General features: G+C 44.3%; 1 protein-coding gene across 3 annotated transcripts in view; it reads right to left on the reverse strand.

Moving 5' to 3' along the window:
* Positions 1-20,452, reverse strand: part of SGCG (sarcoglycan gamma) — a 344,151-nt gene that overhangs the window by 224,092 nt on the left and 99,607 nt on the right. Inside the window, exon 2 of one of the 3 annotated variants that reach the window (XM_088458606.1) lies at positions 7,257-7,337. The exons of the other annotated variants lie outside the window; for them this stretch is intronic. Coding sequence (XP_088314732.1) covers positions 7,257-7,337 — 81 coding nt within the window. The remainder of the gene's footprint in view (positions 1-7,256; positions 7,338-20,452) is intronic. 3 annotated transcript variants of the gene reach the window in all.

Below are 20,452 nucleotides of genomic sequence, written 5' to 3' on the forward strand. Positions count from 1 at the left end.
TTTCCATGTTCATTCCCTGGTAAGGAACAGGGGAATTATCTGTCGGTCGGCTGCACATACACTGCCAGATTGGTCGACGGCATGCACTGTGCAATTATCTGTCCACCTGCAGATATTGGGCGGATCGGCCAGATAACTGTATAGTATATGCCCAGCATTAGATATGCCACTGGTCACCGCCACAGCACCTGCCTGACTCCATTTGTCAGATAGGAGTAGGCAGACAATGATGCAAAATTATCAGCACTGGGGGGACCAGGTAATACAGGTAATAGAGAGTCACATTTGTCTGGGATGCAGTTTATAGACCGGCGGACTAAATGCCACCGGTCTATATCCCGACAGGAGCTTCCCGACGGAGGACTTAAGATAGGCGTCGAAATATCAACGCCTATCTCAATCCCGACACCGGAACGCCGAAGGACACCAGCCTGAACGAGGTAAGTCCGGGGCATCCTCAGCGTTAGCCGCCGGATGGGCGTTCGGGGGGTGGCAAAAGGTTGGTAAAGGGAGACTAGCGGGGCTGGGGTTTGGTTTTTGGGAGGAGGGGGGTTAGGGTTAGGCACCCCAGTGGGAGGGTTAGGTTTAGAGTGTGGGAAGGGACGGCTGGGTTCAGGCACCACCCCGGGAGTTTTAAGGTTAGGCACCCCTAAGGGAGGGTTAGGGGGGTGAAAGACAGGAGAGTTAGGGTACTTACCAGCCGATGTCGGGATCTCCTCCTGTCAGGCTTCTCCTGTCAGGATTTGAACCAGCGGCTGAACAGACACCGGTATTTCATACCACTCCCCATTTGTCTATATACTTTAAGATATTTTTCATTTTGGAACAAATTAGCTTGTCATTTTGAAATGTAATAGAAAAATAACCATATTCAAAGTAAATGTTTTCTAGCTTTAAAGTAGTGCTATAGATCTGCCTAATTGCATTATTAATCATAAGTGCCCGTGTCTATATTTAGTCGCAGTTATTCTAATTGAAATACCGATTTTATTTCATTTTCTCAGTACTTCTTACCTGGATGTAATAAATCATTTTGCTTGGCAATTTTCTAAAAAGAACACCCACATATTCTGGAATCTGACCCCTAAATTCCGAGACCTATGTAAAAGGGGGTCTTGTCATCGCCAATGCTGACATTCTATAGTGTGGTTTAAACGCCTAGGACTCCACTTCTATCCTGGATACATAACACTGAATTCCAGAACCTACAAAATGATCTAAAGTATCAGTGTAGATAAATTTAACCAGGCGCTCCATTATGAGCCAACATGTAAAAGGCTCAAGTTAAGTTTGCAATGATAAAAGGAATATGAATTAAAATTTGAATAGAGCAATATAAAATTATCAATGAGAGTCCTTTAAAAATAATCCTGTGTTTCTCAATGACCGATTGCATCTTTATAAATAGAAGAGAAGTTATATATACAGGCAGTTGGCCTGATTTACAGATGTATTGCACTATTCTTTGTGCTGAGCATGTGCTGTAATTGACAATACACAATTTTGAGGATCTAGGGTTGTGCGCAGCTTAGCTGCATTTCCAATGGGGCAAGAAATCGGCGCTCACATGTGCGATGTGTTCCGCGGGAGTGATATGGACTGTAGACAGAATGGCGTGCTATTCAGAGGTGTGCAAAAAGATCTATCTGATTTCATGCAGGTCTCATGCACCAAGTATAGAACTGGTGCAAATGCACACTGATAGTAATGATAGCTGTTGGGTGAGCACTGCCCCCATCTATGTTTCAGACGGGTAACTGAACCGGCGGCTTCTAAGATCTGATGGAGCTCAGCAAGAGGTCCGACTTCTGACCTGCGCCACTGTGCATGTGCGGCGTCTCTGCGATTCTTTCTTCCTGGCGCTCCTGATGGACAGACACAACCAAGAGACTCTACATCTGTTTGCTGTGTGCAGAGCCTGCAAAGCTGGCGCAACATAGTACACTAAACCACCACCGTTATAATGAGGTGGCATAGTGCTAAAACGCCAGTATTATTACCACCCAGACGTCAAGCGCTCTACAATGCCCAGCAATACCTATAAGCTCCAGGCTGCTTCTACACTGCCGTTATATCCCTGTGTCTTATGCTACTTGTTATTCTACCTGGTTCAATAAACCGAAGAACTCGTTAAGCTGTATGACATGTGGACTAACCACTACCAGCACCAACAAATGCATAAAGACATCTATCATCTTATATACACTGGTCAAGTGTATTTCATCCTGTTGGCAAACTCTCAGGACAATGAATACATCTAGCATCATTCCGTTGCACTCCACATTACTAGGCTACTCTGCCAATAGGTTATGAGACCAGCAGGGCCGACAACAGAAATCTTGGGGCCCGGTACACTAATATCCCTGCCCCCCCCTCCGACCCCCACACCCACATATCCCTTTCCTTGCATTTGCCAATACATGTAGCAGCAACACAGCATATTTGAAAAGTATCCCATAATATCCCAAGTGCAATGCAAAGTCAAATAAATGACTTAACCTCACCACAAGACACAGTTGGTGTAGGTTTAGGCAGCTGCTGTGCTCCCAGTCGGTGTCAGTCACTCTGGACTGGCTCATGGGTGGGACTGCCAGGCAAGGAGGGTCATATACCTGTAGTGGTGGTGCTGCTGATGGTTGGTGCAATGCTGTGGCTGCCTGTACAGCCAGCCTGTCACTCTGCCTGCCGGTGGTTAACTCCCGAAACCTGCTCACTTCGGCTGCGCCTGGCGCTGTGTCAAGCGAGTCGCGGTGTCATTCGTATTATGTGAAGTACCTGTACGGACCAGACTAGGTCAGTGACGGAGGGTACCAGGGGGTGGTAAGGTGGCTTTTTAATTTTTTTGCCTGCAGGCTACAGCCAGACACTTATTAGGTACCGCGGACCCAATTTGTGCCCCTGAACCTCGGGGCCCAGGACGGGTGTACTCGTTGTACCCCCTGTTGCTGGGCCTGGAGACCAGGACACAGTCCAGCATCCTTAAATTAATAGGTTATGGTCCCCATACACAGACTCTACTAACAATAGCTACTTTTACAAATAGATGTATAGGGGCGTTGTATACGGGCAAGTACTATATTTATTTTCAAGCAGGCAATGCTTGTAAATAAATGCAGATCTCTCCCCCATTCTCATGCTGTACTGTGTGGAGCAGGAAGGCTGAGGAGAGGGTTTTTTTTATTGCAGATCCCTCCCCTGTTCTCCTGCTGTGACAGGCAGAGAGGCTAAGGAGAGGGATCTTTGCAGATCCTTACCCCGTTCTCCTGCCTGCTGTGCCCGGTGGGGAGGCTGAGCAGAGGGATATTTGCAGAATCTTCCTCCACTCTCCCTGAGGGATGCCGAGAGGGGGGGGGTTACAATTTACCCAGGCCAGGGCTTCCAGAGGGGCCCAGATCTGGCGCCACCCCCCCCCTTCCTCCCTTTCTTGCAGAAGCAGCAGCCACAGCAGTCTCCTATGCCTCAGGGGGGGGAGCGATCACACTGATCGCGCCCCCCCCCCCCGGCTTTGCACTGGGCTGAGGGGCTCACAGGGCCCCCTCCCCGGCGCGCAGCGGCGCTGCAAAAAGTAGCTTTTTTTTCTCCAAGGGGCGTGGCCACACTTCCCGGGGGAGCTCTCTATGCCCCTGTTCTCCCCCTCTTCCCTGCCATCACCGTGGCATAAGCACAGCTGATGACAGTGCTGAGATGTAGAGGCCCGTGCAGCACAGGTCAGGACAGCTGTTAGGTAAGTGTGTTACTATACTATGCAGGCTCAGGCTCTCCTGCTGCACATGCCCAGTGTAATACCAGCGCATGCTCAGACCAACTGTTGGAATATGAAGGCTTCGCAATTGCAAAAACCAGAAGTGGCAACGAACGATCGTGGGAAGGTGATTCGCTGGGACAGAGCTTTCTTGCAAGCTCTGTCCTGCAGCTACATTTTGATACATTCATGCAAAATTTCTAAATATCGCTTTGCATCTACATTTCATATGTGGATTGTAATAAAAGGGCCCCTCAGAGAGTAGTAGGAAAAAGTCGAAACGTTTTCCCATTACATCTTTCCTTTCTGAATAAATATGCTTCGCACCATGCAGTCCAGCTTCAGCTGCAACCAACACTGCTCATGTGTGTATCTTTGAGCTGAAAGGCGCTGCTCATGGTTTGTCCGTCCCTATTTATTTAGCCACAATGACCCTCACTGCTCTGATCTGTATTTGACGCACAGCCTTCTCCAGTGGCGTAACTTCATCCCAGGTGCCCGGAGGCAAGATAAACGTTGGTGCCCCCCCCAAACTAAAATGTACCACCCCCCAGCCCCAGCTGCCGCCGCCCCCCTTATGCAGTTCCTTTTATATAATGCCCCTAGTAGTGGTCCCCCTAAGCAGTGCCCGCCTATGTAGTGCTCCCCAGTAATGGTCCCCCTATGCAGTACCTCCAGTAGTGAGCCCCCGGTAGTTGCCCCCAGTAGTGAGGCCCCTGTAGTTGCCCCCAGTAGTGAGGCCCCTGTAGTTGCCCCCAGTAGTGAGGCCCCTGTAGTGAGCCCCTGTAGTTGCCCCCAGTAGTGAGGACCCTGTAGTTGCCCCCAGTAGTGAGCCCCTGTAGTTGCCCCCAGTAGTGATGGCCCCCACTGCGCGCGCACACACACACAAAAAAAAACACTTACCTTTATCCCCGCTCCAGTGCTGCTGCCGTCCATCCGCGGCGTCCGCTCCTAGGCACTATGGGAGTGACGTCATTACGTCACTCCCATAGTGCACTGCGGGACCCGGAAGACGGAGCTCACTCCAGAGCTCTATCCCCGGCGTCCGCTCCTCAGCACTATGGGAGTGACGTTATCACGTCACTCCCATAGTACACTGCGGGACCCGGAAGACGGAGGGAGCTCCGTCCTCCGGCTGCCGCCGGGGGTTTGAATAGGAGCCGGGCGCCCGCTGGTAACACACTCAGTGGGCGCCCAGCAAATGGAGGGTGCAGGGGTGCGACCGCACCCCTTGCACCCTCTGTAGTTACGCCAATGGAGGTGGAGCGCCAATCAGCGGCGCTCCTTCTCCATGCAGCTCCCGGGGACAATGGAGCCAGGTGCCCCCTTCAGGGCTGACACCCGGCGGCAAATGACTCCATTGTCTCCGGGAGTTACGCCACTGGCCTTCTCCCACAGAACCCCCCGACCACATTCACCAACGCTAAACTTCATGCGGAAACTTTAATACATTTATTTTATTTCATAAAATATTTGCACAAAATGTATGAATTTATATGTTCATTTGAAAATCTTTCATATGGTGCATACACATGGTCAGATGTGTCAGATGAACGACTGAACGATTTCTGACTGCATTACAATGAATGGAATAGACCAAATCTGACTGCAAACACATCAGATGTCAGATATCGTTATCTGACAAGCGGGAACGAGCATCGTTCATCTGACAAACATGTCAGATATGTCAGATTTTCCTTCAGATATGAATGATTGAACGATTTTTTAAATCGTTATAGTACAGATCTGAAGGAAAATCGGACGGTGTGTATGCACCATTACAACTGTTAAAAGATAACCAAAACCTCTCATAACTTTTTGTAAACAAATAGTAACATGAAAACAAAACCTGAGAAGCCCATGTCCAGACATAACTACAACCAGACACTATAGAAACCAAATTGTCTGCACTACAAGGGAGGACTGTGCTAACTACTAATAAACCTAAGGGCCTGATTCAGAGATGGACGGAATTGCACAGCCGCGCACAATGCAAATGCAGGAGGTGCCAGATACGTCCTTGTTGCACTTGTGTGATCCCAGCGCTGCGACCGAGGTCGCAGTCTGGGATCACCATCGGAACAATCGCGAACATCAGTCGCGAAGGTTGTCCCTTCGGCCATGCTGAAGCTTACCACAGCCTGACCGGGTCCTGGCAGCTTGCGAGGCCAAGAAGTCTGCATCCACCGATGCAGACCCTGGCCTCATCTCTCCCGAAAACGGGGACGTCATGCCCTCGTTTCCGGGAACGCTGCCCAGGAACGCCCCCCCCGCTCGGCCTCCCAAACACCACAGTCTGTCAATCAGGCTGCGACTGGGAGACTCTGTGAGCTAACTCGCAGATGGAAGGCTGCAAATGTGCAGTACACATCCTGCACATGCGCAGACCACCCACTACCGAAAGTGTGCGCTAACCATCGGGTTAGCGTACATCTCTGAATCAGGCCCTCAGCACGGATTGCAATTGCGATCGCAGCTGCGTAATCGCACGCAATACTGCTGCAAAAATATGTTAATGTCTGCCATTGCATATCCAGCATAGAGGCGCCCTCTACTGCTTTCTCAGATCTGTAATACCTCGCAGTCCTGCAAATACATCGATAAAATCGGAGACCATCGGCCAGTCACACACAATTACAGCAGGTCTGACCAGTCGCAGAAATTGCAAGTCTCGTCGCAAGCTGCGTAGGCAATCGCAGTTGCTAATTTATGCACGCCCGTGGAACTGCATTCTAATAGACAGACACACCTGCTTTTCTGCAACCACTCCCCCCATCACCACTCCCTAAACGCTCACAGTCTGTCTCTCACTCTGCAATGGCTTCCTGTCTGTGTGCGTAATCTCAGTGCGATCGCCACGCGCAGTGCAGTGAACACCTATGCGCAGTGCAGTTCATATGCATGCGCACTGCTTAACAATCGGCCGGTCTGCAGTGGTTGCAATTGCGATCTAAGCTGAATCAGGCCCTAAGTCACACATTACGGTCTCAAGCCCACTAGCATCAATTATGTGTGTATTACACTGGCATCAATTATGTGTGTTACACTGGCATTTTTACCACAATAACCCAATACCCTCTGTCGGTGTTACTCGTGATCAGGAACGTTAAGGCAGAGTTAGGGTTTTCAAAATGCTGCCTGTTCCATTCATCCAGTTTAACAAAAGTTAAATGCATTGAGGTCAATCAGGTGACCTCTAATGACCTCGTAAACGCGAGAAAAACAATTGTTTGTGTTAAACATGTGGTTTCATTGCCATTTAATCTGCCTTTTAATAATGCAAGTTCAAACGCCAGTGGGCAACCAGCCAAAGTGCACATTCTGCAGTTAGAAAAGCTACATTAACAAATAATAATTAACTACAGTATTGCAATGAGTAAGTAGCACATTGCACAGCTATACAAAACAGTTACACATTTTAACATCAGCCTTGCACTAAAGCAATCACAGTTACCGTACACAATCTTATGTATTGAGCATGAAAGTAATTGCAGTTAATGTACATGAAACTAACCTCTGGTTTTGTAGCAGTGTCCTGCTGAAGTTTAAGAAAGTTTAATGCAGACAGAGATTGTGCCTTGAAGTTTTCCAACGCCTACAGACCGGGAGTGGGAGATATTTTAGGACTGGCCAAATATCAGCGAGGCAAAATGCATTCACATGTTTGGCTGTATCTTGCATTCCAGCCTACAGCTACCACATACCCAGCTAATTTTACTCTGTCATCTTGTAGCTGGCTTCTTAGTTTAAGATCTAAAATCCTCTGAAGGAATAAAAAAGAAATGAAAAGGACACCAGACATTACTGATCACTGATGTAAAAGTATTTTTTTACATACATTTTCTAAAAATTGACACCTGAAACCGCTCTGACATGGAGGAGTACTTTGTATGTACAGTTTTTACAAGTACAATTTTGCATTATCATAACAAAACATAGGACCCCATTTAATACCGTAACTAAATACCAGTGGCATATTTAGCTTAGTCTTGCAGTGATATCACTAATGAACATGCCAATGATATTCAGCATTACTCACCTCTCCAGCAAGGTCCAGAGACGATCCCCCTCCTCAGCAGGACTGCTCTGTTGCTGGCAGCCTATCGTTGATAATGACGGGGTTTCTGTGTTATGCACATGACACTATCACGCGGCAGGGACTCAGCAGTGCCTGGAAGACTTTGCTGAAGCCAGAAAGGTATAGCCTTATGGCGAGAGCGATACACTAACAAACAGTGGATAACAGCGGATAACTCCCTCCCTGGCAGGGGGAGATTGGCGGGGCCGTGGTGGCTGCCACGTTGCCCATCTAACGCCCAAGGAGACGGAGGGCTGGAGTGAGACCACTGAGATAAAGTCTGTGAGAGATCCCAGAGAAAGCTGGGAGGTTGCAGTGTGAGCAGCACAGTGACATTTGAAAGCACCCATGAGGGGTAAGAGATGCAAGTATATGTGTAGTAGAGATGGGGGAAGAGGAATTTCCCAGGAGCTTTTCTGTTAAGTTACCAGAGGAGTCCCTTATGCATATAAGCCCCCCAGCAGCCATTAAAGGGCCACGTGGACCTGTGTGTGTAAGATGCAGGAGCATTCATTGTGACTGTGCTTAAATACTGTTGTCGAAGTCGAATGATTGCATGCGACCGCAATTCAACTGTTATCGGACGATTTGGTCGTCCGCTGACGGATTTATGTTGGTACAATCCATTATGTAACATTGCGTGCGCATGCACCCAGTGTGTGCATGTATATCCACACATTCGCATAACACTAAATAGTGAATAATATACAACACTCTCACACTGACAAACACAATATTCATGCAGGGTTTAGTTAGTAACAAGAAACAGCTTCTGTATACATGTCTGAGAAAAGTACTGTAATTAAAAAAAAAACAATACACCAGGATACTGTGAGTGTTTTACGTATAAATTGGGAAGCCCTGTATATAGACAAGTATGGCTGTGGCAATTGAAATATAACCCAGACATTGATATGCACAATTGAGTTTGTCTGAGTAAACAATGGTCAGAGGTTTTGCTTACCAGACGCAGTGGCAACGACAACCAGCTGGGGGTCCCCACCCTGCTTGAAAGTGAACCTAGCTGTTTGTAACACCTTGCATTATAGTCTTAAAAATATGTTAGTAAGGGATAATATATATATATATATATATATATATATATATACACACATACATACATATATTAAATCCATCATAAATAGACTTACATGCATAAAACACACACACACATAGACTCACATGCATAAACACCGCACATTATGCACAGTTGCGCTGTTTCACTTTACAAATAAATGCACCACACATATTAGCAACTTTATGCAATATTCTCTTACACTTACACAAATTACATGAAAGGTTCCCTAGTATTAAAGTGTAATATTCAAGGTTTATTCAGTGATTATTAATGTTGTGTAATAAAGGTTATTTGATATCTAAGGTTTAGTACATGGTAAGCAGACCGTGTCTGGTGTTGTACTGATCCACTGTGTCTCCACAGATTTCCGATACCATCGGTGAGAAGATCAGAACCTGCGTCTGCAAACTATGGACTATAGAGAGTTAAAACATTAAAAATGTACTCTGTAATGTTAGCAGCTTAGATTTGCATGCAGGGGGAAAAAGGATACAAAGGGCGGTTGGAGGCCGTTGTGTCCATTTGAAATTGTCCAATAAACAATCCTGTAACCAAGACACCTTTAAGAAGAACCAATGGAATCATGCCAAACTTATCTATTGTATTTCCAAATCCCTGCAAGAGTATATATGTGCACTCTCTGACCCCAGTCTGGAGTTTTCTTGCTGATGCTGTTGACTGTTGACAGAGGTTTCTGGCTGATGCCGGTATCTGGGCCAGAGCGCGTGCGTATATAACAACTGTACCTTGGGTCTGTATGATTTATTTGCGCTGATTGTCTTTAGATCACAGCGTGTTACCAACTGTTTTTATGTTGAATAATAACTTTTTGTGCTTTTGAAACACATTCAAAGTCTGAAGGCATTTATTTTACTGTGCGACTCATTACGCTAAATAGCGACAATTCTAGAAGGTATAGGCAGGATTTAGAAGGTATAGGCAGGATTGTACCAAGGTTTAATCAGGATATAACACTGTGCTGGTGAAGAAGAGTTGTGATGTAATGTAACCATATCCATAAGATTGTCATATATGCTTTGTCCATAATATTGTCATATATATCCAAAAATATACTGGTAGGCTAATTGGCTCCCAACACAAATTAACCCTAGTGTGTATGTGTGTGCACATGTGATAGGGAATATAGAATGTAAGCTCCATTGGGGCAGGGACTGATGTGAATGGCCAAATATTCTCTGTAAAGCGCTGCGGAATATTGTGCGCTATATAAAGAACTGATAATAAATAATAATAAATAAATATATTTGTGCAAAAGTTTTAGGCTTGTGTGGAAAAATGTAAGAATGCTTTCAAAAACAGAAGTGTTAATAGTTAATTTTATCAATTAATAAAATGCAAAGTGAATGAACAGAAGAAAAATCTAAATCAAATCAATATTTGGGGTGACCACCTTTTACCTTCAAAACAGCATCAATTCTTCTAGGTACACTTGCACACAACTTTTGAAGGCACCCGGCAGGGAGGTTGTTCCAAACATCTTGGAGAACTAACCACAGATCTTCTGTGATATAAATCCTTCTGTCTCCCAGACAGACTCGATGATGTTGAGATCAGGGCTCTGTGGGGGCCATATCATCACTTCCAGGACTCCTTGTTCTTCTTTATGCTGACGATAGTTCTTAATGACGTTGGCTGTATGTTTGGGGTCATTGTCCTGCTGCAGATTACATTTGGAGCCAATCAGATGCCTCCATGAGAGTATTGCATGATGAATAAGTACCTTCCTGTATTTCTCAGTATTGAGGACACCATTAATCATGACCAAATCCCCAACTCCACTTGCTGAAATGCAGCCCTAAACTTGCTAGGAACCTCCACCATGCTTCACTGTTGCCTGCAGACACATTTTACCGCTCTCCAGCCCTTCGGCGAACAAACTACAGTACCTTCTGTTACAGCCAAATATTTAACATTTTGACTCATCAGTCCAGAGCACCTGTAGCCATTTTCTGCACCCCAGATCCTATGTTTTTGTACATAGTTGAGTTGCTTGGCCTTGTTTCCATGTCGAAGGTATGGCTCTTTGGCCACAATTCTTCCATGAAGACCACTTCTGGTCAGACTTCTCCGAAAAGTAGATGGGTGTACCTGGGTCCCACTGGTTTCTGCCAGTTCTGAGCTGATGGCACTGCTGGACATCTTCCGATTTCTGATTTCGAAGGGAAGTAAGCATGATGTGTCTTTCATCTGATGCACTAAGATTCCTTGGCCGACCACTGTGTCTACGGTCCTTAACGTTGCCCATTTTTTGTGCTTCTTCAAACAGCACATCTTGAAACCTCAATCTGTTTTGAAAGCTTTGCCTGGGAGAGACCTTGCTGATGCAGTAGAACTACCTCGTGTCTTGTTACTGTGCTCAGTCTTGCCATGTGGTATGACCTGCGACAACCTCATCTTTGTAGCAGAGTTTGGCTGTTTCTCGCCCAGTTTTAAGCCTCCTACACAGCTGTTTTTGTTTCAGTTAATGACTGTTTCAATATACATATGAGAAAAATTATTATCTTTATCACCTGTTTGGGATGATTGGTTAATCATACACCTGGCTATAATCTTACAAAATCCCTGACTTTGTGAAGGGTACCTAGAAGAATTGATGCGGTCTTGAAGGTAAAGGGTGGTCACACCAAATATTAGTTTGATTTAAATTTATATTCTGTTCATTCACTTTGCATTTTGTTAATTGAAAAAAATTAAGTATATAAATATATAATATATATATATATATATATATATATATAATGCACCCACAATCAAAGGCAGCACTCGGAGTCTGATTGAATAAAGTCCCTCAGTTGAGGGTTTTATGTTGTCTACCAGACTCCGAGTGCCGCCTTTGATTGTGGGTGCATTGTGCATTGGGGGTGCTGTCCTCCTGGAGGGCATCGGAGCAAAGTAGGACTATCAGTCCGGAGACACAGAGTGGAGGAGTGCCGGAGTACCGTATATATATAATATATATATATATATATATATATATATATATATATTTATATATATATATTCATTCCTAGGAAAATCCATGGGCCCAATATATGGACAGCACTCTTGAACTATCAAACATAAGAAATCAAAGCTGGACAACACGGGACCTATATACAGTATATAAATTAATCTGGAGATAAACCCCAGCACTCCAGGGCTGCAAAGATGGATCTTGCTCTGCACAATAAACACCCCTGCCATGGGGTTCATTGTTTAAGTACTGAAGTCTCCGAGTGACGCCTCCTCTCCATTTCTCATACCTAAATTATTATATATATATATATATATATATATATATATATATATATACACACATACACACACACACATACTTATACTGACACAACGGCGGCTGTGTAAACCGAAACGCGTTTCATCCTCCTGATGTAGTCCAGACACTATATAAAGTACGAAACGCGTTGAGGACCAGGGTGTACCCCGATGTTTATGACCAGCTATTACCAGATAAGCTCATTCTATATCTTTTAAATGTAATTTTTCATTTTTATGTGTGTGTTTATTGTATTGTGATTAAATTCTTTGAAAGCCACTACACTATGAGAGTACTCCTCTCTCTGCCTTTTTATATGATTTGGAGCGCATTGCTAATTGCATTGGGCTATTAGAGGAATCTTCTCTGTGGAACAGGAAAAGATACAAAAAACTCAATGCTTGAATTTATGGGTGAATACGGTACGCAATACTAATTGAGAGTGTGCCGCTTTGATTTAATTACTACACTATAAGGCGCTTGTTCTCACTCTTCCTTTTATTCAAATTTTATATATATATATATATATATATATACACACATATATATATATATATATATACATATATATATATATATATATAAATAAATTAAATAAATAAAATTGTCATGTCTATTTAAGAAATCAGATCTACATGGCAACCAACACAAATAACTAAACTTACCCTGTCATCAGTCCCTTGACTGATTCTCTCCCAGGGGCCCATTTATCAACGAGTTTTATCATACACAAGAAGTTTTAAAACTTGTTGCGTATGTTAAAACTCGTTGATAAATGGGCTCCCCAGTCCTTACAGCTTCCTGCATGCTGAATGGTGGATAGGTCCAGGGATCCACCAATCCATGTGCGAAGACAATGCATCAGTGTGTCCCCACCCCTCGTTATTCAAAATAAAAATATATCAAACTTAAACTGCCCATTGCACTAAGGAAGTAGGCAGCATGGGGGAGGCCAGCTCACTCTCTCAGGAGTCCTGAAGAGTCCTCAGAAAAGTAGGAGTCTCCTGGAGTTTCCTGTATAGTCGGGGAGTATGGATATTATGCAGTTTTATTGCATTTATACATTTATGTTCAATATATATTGACTGCTAAGATCCAGAGAGCATTAATAGCCGATAATAATTGCACACACACTTTGATATCTACAGTTGGCCTGATATGTAGCAAGTGCAATGCCAACATAGACCCATGGCCAATAAGCATCTGATTTAAATCGATGGGATCATTATGGTATGGACATTGGAATAGTACAGCAGATGATGGCTACGGGCTGTGTGTGCTGTCAACTTTTGATTGAGGTCGCTGTGATTCAGAAAGAGATCCGAGATCTCAAGGTCTGTGGACATAAGGGAGTCAGATCCTGTCGTTTCATGCCCAGGCAGGATTGTACCATGAGTAGCCTAAGCGAGTTCTAATGTGCAGCTGGTCAGTATTGGAAAATGGTCACATTATAAGCCAAGTAATATGTTGGTGCTTTGTAAATGATATAATAATCATTTCCAGTAGAACCAGGGAGAAACCTTCACACAGCAGCATCTTTCTTGTTCTATGACTCATATCTGAAAGAATCAGAAGGGAGGGTGTGGTGGTGTTTGAAATTTGGAAAGGAAGATAAAAGAATCGGAAAGAGTGAGAGTAAACAGTGAAAGGATATATTAAAGCCTGGATGATATTATATTGCCACTAAATCTAACAAACTTGATTCAATTAGGTTTTTTTATGTAACTTTGACAAATACATACTGTAAGTGAACTTGAGGGCAATGCTTTCTTCACCATCTCAGACACTTCAGGTGATAAGTTCCCTTTGACAGATTCACCAGACCCAGCATCTGGATATCACTTATCGGACTCAGTGGTCGCTGCTGCTGGTAACTGCTCCTCCCTGCTTTTGGCATATTCGGACTTCTGTACGCAGAGGTCTTTAAACACTTGCCTGGCTATCCCTATGGTCACATCTGATGTGACCAGTCAGAAACGCCCACTAGGCGTCTGCCTAAAGCTGATCTTCCAGCACTCGTTTATATCAGAGAGACCTGCTGGCCCCTCTGCACCCGTTCCTCCTACTCCCAGCGCGGCTGCAGGGCAGTCGTGAATTCAATAGAAACAGCAGCTGCGGCTCTTGGTAGCCGCGACTGCTGCAATGTCTCCTTCACCGAGTCCAGCAGTGATCGGGCCGCCGGTGGCAACTCCACCCCCTTCTTCCGGCTTCTGTGTAGGCAAGTCTGTTCTGGAAACGGCTCCGGCTCTGACCCCCCATGTGTCCCCGTCACTGCTGGCCACAGTGATCGGACAGCGCGTGCATATTATATATATACTGAGCGGATTTACCTCTCAGTTGTCTGATCATCTGGGGACTATACTGTTATTTTTTTGGGACACTTTTTGTCCTTTGACTGCAATTGAATTTTCCTTCTTTGCATATATATGTCCTGCATCTCTTTGTTTATGCTTTCTCAGGTTGCTATGGTGATGGTTGCACTTGTTGATGCGGACACGCCCCCTAGGGATGACGATGACGTTGGCGCCAAGGCGCCGCATGTGACGTCATGGGACTCCCGCTGGGACTGTGCCGCACGATGTTGTTACACTGGGTGAGTAGTATTTAAGGTATGTTATGTCATTTGTTCTCTGTATGTCTTGATAAAAGTGTCATTACACTGAAACGTTGACCTTCAGCACAGTTGCTTCATTGTGGATTTTTTATTGAGTCTCTAGGAGTGCCGTCCGTGTTTCCTATGATATATTCTCTCTGTTTGGAAAGGCACTGGAGCATCACGTTTATTGACTGAGTGCCGGGTTCATGTTGGTTTCTGCATTTGCCTTCTCACATCACTTGTGTTTAGGCAGTTTGACCAAGGCACCAGTCTTCTGTTTATCAAGTACCTTATCTCTGTTTTCACTTTAGTTCACAGTGGGCATTATTCAATTACCTCACGAGGTATTGTTGTCTTTCACCTCCTCTACATTTATTGGGGGTTATGACGGAGACACAAGAAAACACTGAGATTGCGGGACTTTCTGACATTATATTACCATTGGGTGAAGTACTTGGCTTCTCTGATGTGGAAGCAGAAAACATTTTGTTTAAAGATAACTTGGAAACTACTGCGGGCGAGGAATCTGTGGAGCACAATTATTACGTTTAAAAAAATGTGAGGTGGATTATTTCCTGCATGGTGTCACCCTTTCGGATTATTACAGGGATAAAAAAATCCTGAGGGGCTTTCGAATAAAGATTATTCCCACAATTGGACGCTATAATCCGATCTTCTGTAGAAGATGGGCTGCTATTCTTAACAGATGCTCTTTTGACTTAATCTTATTGGTTGTAGAGGAGTCAGCAAGGGAACTTGCAGTGATTAAGGAAAATACAGCCAAATTCGAAGCTACACGTATTAAACATTTACCAGCAGAGACTTCGGCGGCACTCCTATCTAAATTATCAGTCCAAATTGATCAGTACAAAGCGGAACTGATTAAGTTTAAAAAGTCTAAATTAAATACCATGAATCGTGATTATGCCGAATTGAAGGTGTACAGTTGGATTAACAATAGAGGACAGAACCCTGATAGGAGACAGAGATATAAACCACAAAAATTCCCTTTGGAAACTGATTCATCAGCTACAGCTATTTCTTCCAGTGATAAGGAATGTGCCTCGGTAACTGGCAACAAATCCACACAGAGACCCCCTTTAGGGGTTCGTACTCGGGCCAGAACCGACACACAGGCAGAACCAAAACCCGCAGGGGAGGCCAGTGGACGAGGTCGATCAAGAAGGGTCTACAAGAAGATGATGTAGTGTTTAATCTGTCCTCTCGCATTTTAACGGAAGATGAAAATGCAGTTCTTAGCAGGGGGTTATCTTTTGTTCCGACACATGGCTCCAACACGTTCAAGGACATTATCAACTTACATAGATTCACCAGAAAATTAGACTTAGGGAGCACTTTGGTGTTTCTGAGCCCTCTATCCAACCGGCCTTTCCAGTGGCTAAAAAATCTGGATTTGATCCTATTTCGAGTAATGTAGCCATTAAACACTTTACTAACTGTATGGAGAAGCATATTGAGGCTCAGACCGAGAAGGATAAACACAATTCATTGATGCCCAATAAATCCAATTTGTCCGGCAGGGAGAGGCGGGCACTACAGGATCTTAGTGGCTATAGAGATATAGTCATCCGCCCTGCAGACAAGGGGGGCGCGATCGTTGTACAAAACACACTGGAATATAAACAAGAAATATATAATCAATTGTCAGATCCTGTGGTGTACCAACAGCTAAGTGGTGATCCTACTCTAGCATTCAAAAAAGAACTTGACGACATTCTCAATACAGCATTATCCAATAACGTGATCTCAAAGAAAATATATGATGCTCTAATACAGGATTGGCCTAAGATTCCGATCCTATACACGATCCCTAAATTGCACAAGAATGCTACCACTCCTCCGGGACGGCCTATCATCGCCGCAAGGGATTCCGTATACTACATAGTATCCCAGTACCTTGACTTTCTGCTACAACCAGCCGTACAAGCCCAAGCCACCATACTTCGAGATACCACGTCTTTCATTTTACATTTACAACGGTTATCCCCTCTGCCTGCAAAACAATTAATGTGTGTAGTTGATGTTGTAAGCCTCTACACTTGCATACCTCATCAACGAGGACTGGAGGCTATCAAACGCATTCTTAACAACAATCCAGCCTATACAGGTCCTGACACTTCGTTTTTTTTTTAACACTTCTGGAACTCACGTTATCTAGGAATTATTTTTTATTTGATAATAAGTTTTTTGTGCAGAAATCTGGTTGTGCGATAGGATCCTGTGTGGCTCCCAGCTTCACCAATTTGTTCATGTGCGAGGTTGAGAGGGACCTATTCTTTTCTGGTTCAGCCACACAGGATCTCATCGCAGCGTACTTTCGTTATATAGATGACATTTTTATTCTTTGGACTGGTTCAGCTGAGACTTTCATCGACATAATGTCGGAGATCAATACTTGTGATGCAGCTGTTAAATTTACATTTGAGCACAGCTATACGTCCATCAACTTCTTGGATGTGGCTATCACTATTGGAGATGATCTACAGATTAATACCTCTATTTTCTTTAAAGCCACGGATAGAAATACCTTTTTCCGGGCAGAGAGTTTCCATCCACCAGCCCTTAAGAAAGGCCTACCGTATTCCCAGTTTTTACGGATCATACGTATCTGTAATGATCCTCAAGATGTGATTCTTCAAATTGAGAAGATGTCTCTGAAATTTCTGGCTAGGGGATATAATCCAAGGGCCTTAAAGGAGGCTAAACTTAAAGCGTTAAGAGTATCCAGAATGGCAGCTTTGAATTCAACTGTAAGAACTGTTGATCAAAATAAAATGATTTGGGTGCAAGATTTTTCACCGAGTTCTGGAGCCATAATGTGCAAGGCCAGACAGATGTGGCCTCTGGTCACCGATGACCCTTCATTGGACATGTATGTGGTACATAATGATGCCTCACAGCACGGTGTTAGTATGCCTGCAAATTTCCTGACTAGGAAGCCAGGTAATTATAGATGCACGGGCTGCATTACCTGTAGCCATTTGGAAACGGGCAATGTATTTCTACACCCACGGTCTGGTAAGAAGTTCTACATACGTCATGCAGTCACCTGCACTAGTCGTTATGTAGTATACTACATCAGATGCCCGTGTGGGCTTCTCTATGTAGGTAAAACTACCCGTCAATTAAAGGAGCGTATGGCTCTCCATCGCTCCAGCAATAGAGCAGCTCTGGAAGGAGGTAGACCCATGGACCAACCGGTCGCTAAACATTTTAGGGATTCCACCACATAATAGAGGTGGTGACAGGGGACGTACCCTTTTACAACATGAGTCCAGGTGGATACACGTGTTGCAGACCTTGAGACCATTAGGTCTCAATGAAATGAATTCATATTCTCATTTTTTCTAAGTTTGCACGGACTACTGTGTATATGGTTGTTGTTTCTATATGCCGTTTAGTTTGCTTAGCGGATTTACCTCTCAGTTGTCTGATCGTCTGGGGACTATACTGTTATGTTTTTGGGACACTTTTTGTCCTTTGATTGCAATTGAATTTTACTTCTTTGCATATATATGTCCTGCATCTCTTTGTTTATGCTTTCTCAGGTTGCTATGGTGATGGTTGCACTTGTTGATGCGGACATGCCCCCTAGGGATGACGATGACGTCCTTTAGGTAGGTAAAGAAAACCACACCATGCTCGGCACTGCAGTATATATCAAATATATTTAGATAGATGACATTCCAGAAATGTTTCTGGACCACGCAGGGTCCTGTCTTCAGGCTGTCCCCCCAGATAACACAGTTTTTTTTTTTTTCAAACTATAAAGTAATTTTTTTCTAATATATAGCGATTTAAACATGATTTTACATTTTTGTTAAACAAATTACATTGAATCAGGTTTAAATAGCTCTTATTTACATAATTTACTAATAAAAAAACTAACATAGTGGGTATATTTTCTGAAAAAATATTAGCCAGATAAGTGGTTCAGAGGCAGTTATACTACCCCTGGCATCAGATAGGCGCCAATAGTGATTTTGGTAAACATATTTAAATCAACTTTGACCACAGATCTGTGTCAGAGTATTTGGCTCACTACCTGTCCTGGGTTTCAGTACCCAGGTATCCAGTATCCTGTATCCCAGTTTGTCTCCATTTATTTGACCTGCCTTGTTCCTGAAATTCTCTTGGTCTTCTGATCTGGCTCTTATTCTGTCCTTTTGGTACAGACCTTGTTAGTCTAGGACTCTGGTTACCCTTTGGATTTATCAGTGGTCCGCTTGTGCACACAGACCAGCTTGTGACCAGTCTTTGTACCTTAGATCGACACGCCATATATGAGGGCAGAGGAACATGAACTGCAGGTGTGATACTCCTCCATCACGAGGTATCAAGCAGTGGTGCCTTTGCTGTCCCCCAACCTCTGGCTGCATGCGGCTCCTCTGTCTGGCATCACAAACAGGATTCTGATGTGAAACAAGCCTGGACAGAGGGCAGATCAGTTCCTTTACTCTCCAGAGGAGATGACAGCGATTGCAGAATGGATCCCTACAACAAGCAAGAGGCATGTCAAGCTGAGTGCAAGAGAGTTACAGACCCATCCATAGCAGAGAGATTAATGTCACTGGAATCAGGTAGCATAGCCAAGAACATTCCATCATCTCATCCATCAGAGTATAAATTCCCAGATCATGACTATACTGAGATAAGTTCTAGTGATAAAGGGCTCTATTTACTACAATCCGCATTTGTAATGCAGATTGTAGTGTGATATCACAGGGATTTACTACAAATCCCTTGCAGGGACAGAGCTTGCGATAAAGCTCTGTCCTTGGATGTGTCATGTGACCATTGCAGTGTTTAGTGGTGGAGCTCAGTCAGCAGCAGCAAGAGAAGACACAGTGATGCAGGTAGGAGAATCAATAGACACTGAAGCTTAGTGTAGTGAGGGGAGAGTTACAGTGAGTAGAGGGTGAGACAGGCTCCCAGCACTCAGACCCATCTCCATGTGTGCCTCCCCAGCCAATGGACCTCTCCGCACTTCACTGGAAATTAATAAATTCTACCGTGTGGATATATTTAAATTGTAACGGTTAGTAAATAAATAAATTATAGTTAAAGTGAAACTATTTATATTTTATAGTGTAAAGTACAGCTATGCATATGATTATATAGTGTGTGATGCAGTTGCAGCCTCAGGGCCAGCCCCAAGAGGAAGAGGAGGAGGGAGATAGGAGGGCACCGAGCAGAGTCCTTGCCCTGGGTGACAGAGAGCGGAGCTTCAACCCTGCTTTAGGATCACAACTTTCCCACTAGATTTTCAGGACAAGGCAGGAGACTGAGCTACCTGCCAGCAAAACATGAAAAGATCAGGTGAGATCACCTCACTGATTAAAATTAAGTGTTATGGAGAGTTTGAAGCTACTCTCAGTTCCATGCCAAACACATACATATTTGGGCAACACTTGCCTACTCTCCTGGAATGTCCAGGAGATTCTGAAATTTTGAGGAGGCCCCCGAGACTACTGGAACAGCAAGTCACCCTCCCACATCCTGCCCACTTCCTAGTGACATGGGTAGGAGCAGGACCAGATTAATAATGGGGCAGATGGAGCTCCAGCTCCAGGCCTCCACATAAAAATAGGCCCATCATCATGGTAACATGATGACCTACCACCAGCTGGCACACAGTAACGCATAAATCATAAGTAATAAAG

This window comes from Taudactylus pleione, unplaced genomic scaffold (genome assembly GCF_031769625.1).
Source record: "Taudactylus pleione unplaced genomic scaffold, aTauple2 ptg000842l, whole genome shotgun sequence".
Classification (NCBI taxonomy): Eukaryota; Metazoa; Chordata; class Amphibia; order Anura; family Myobatrachidae; genus Taudactylus; species Taudactylus pleione.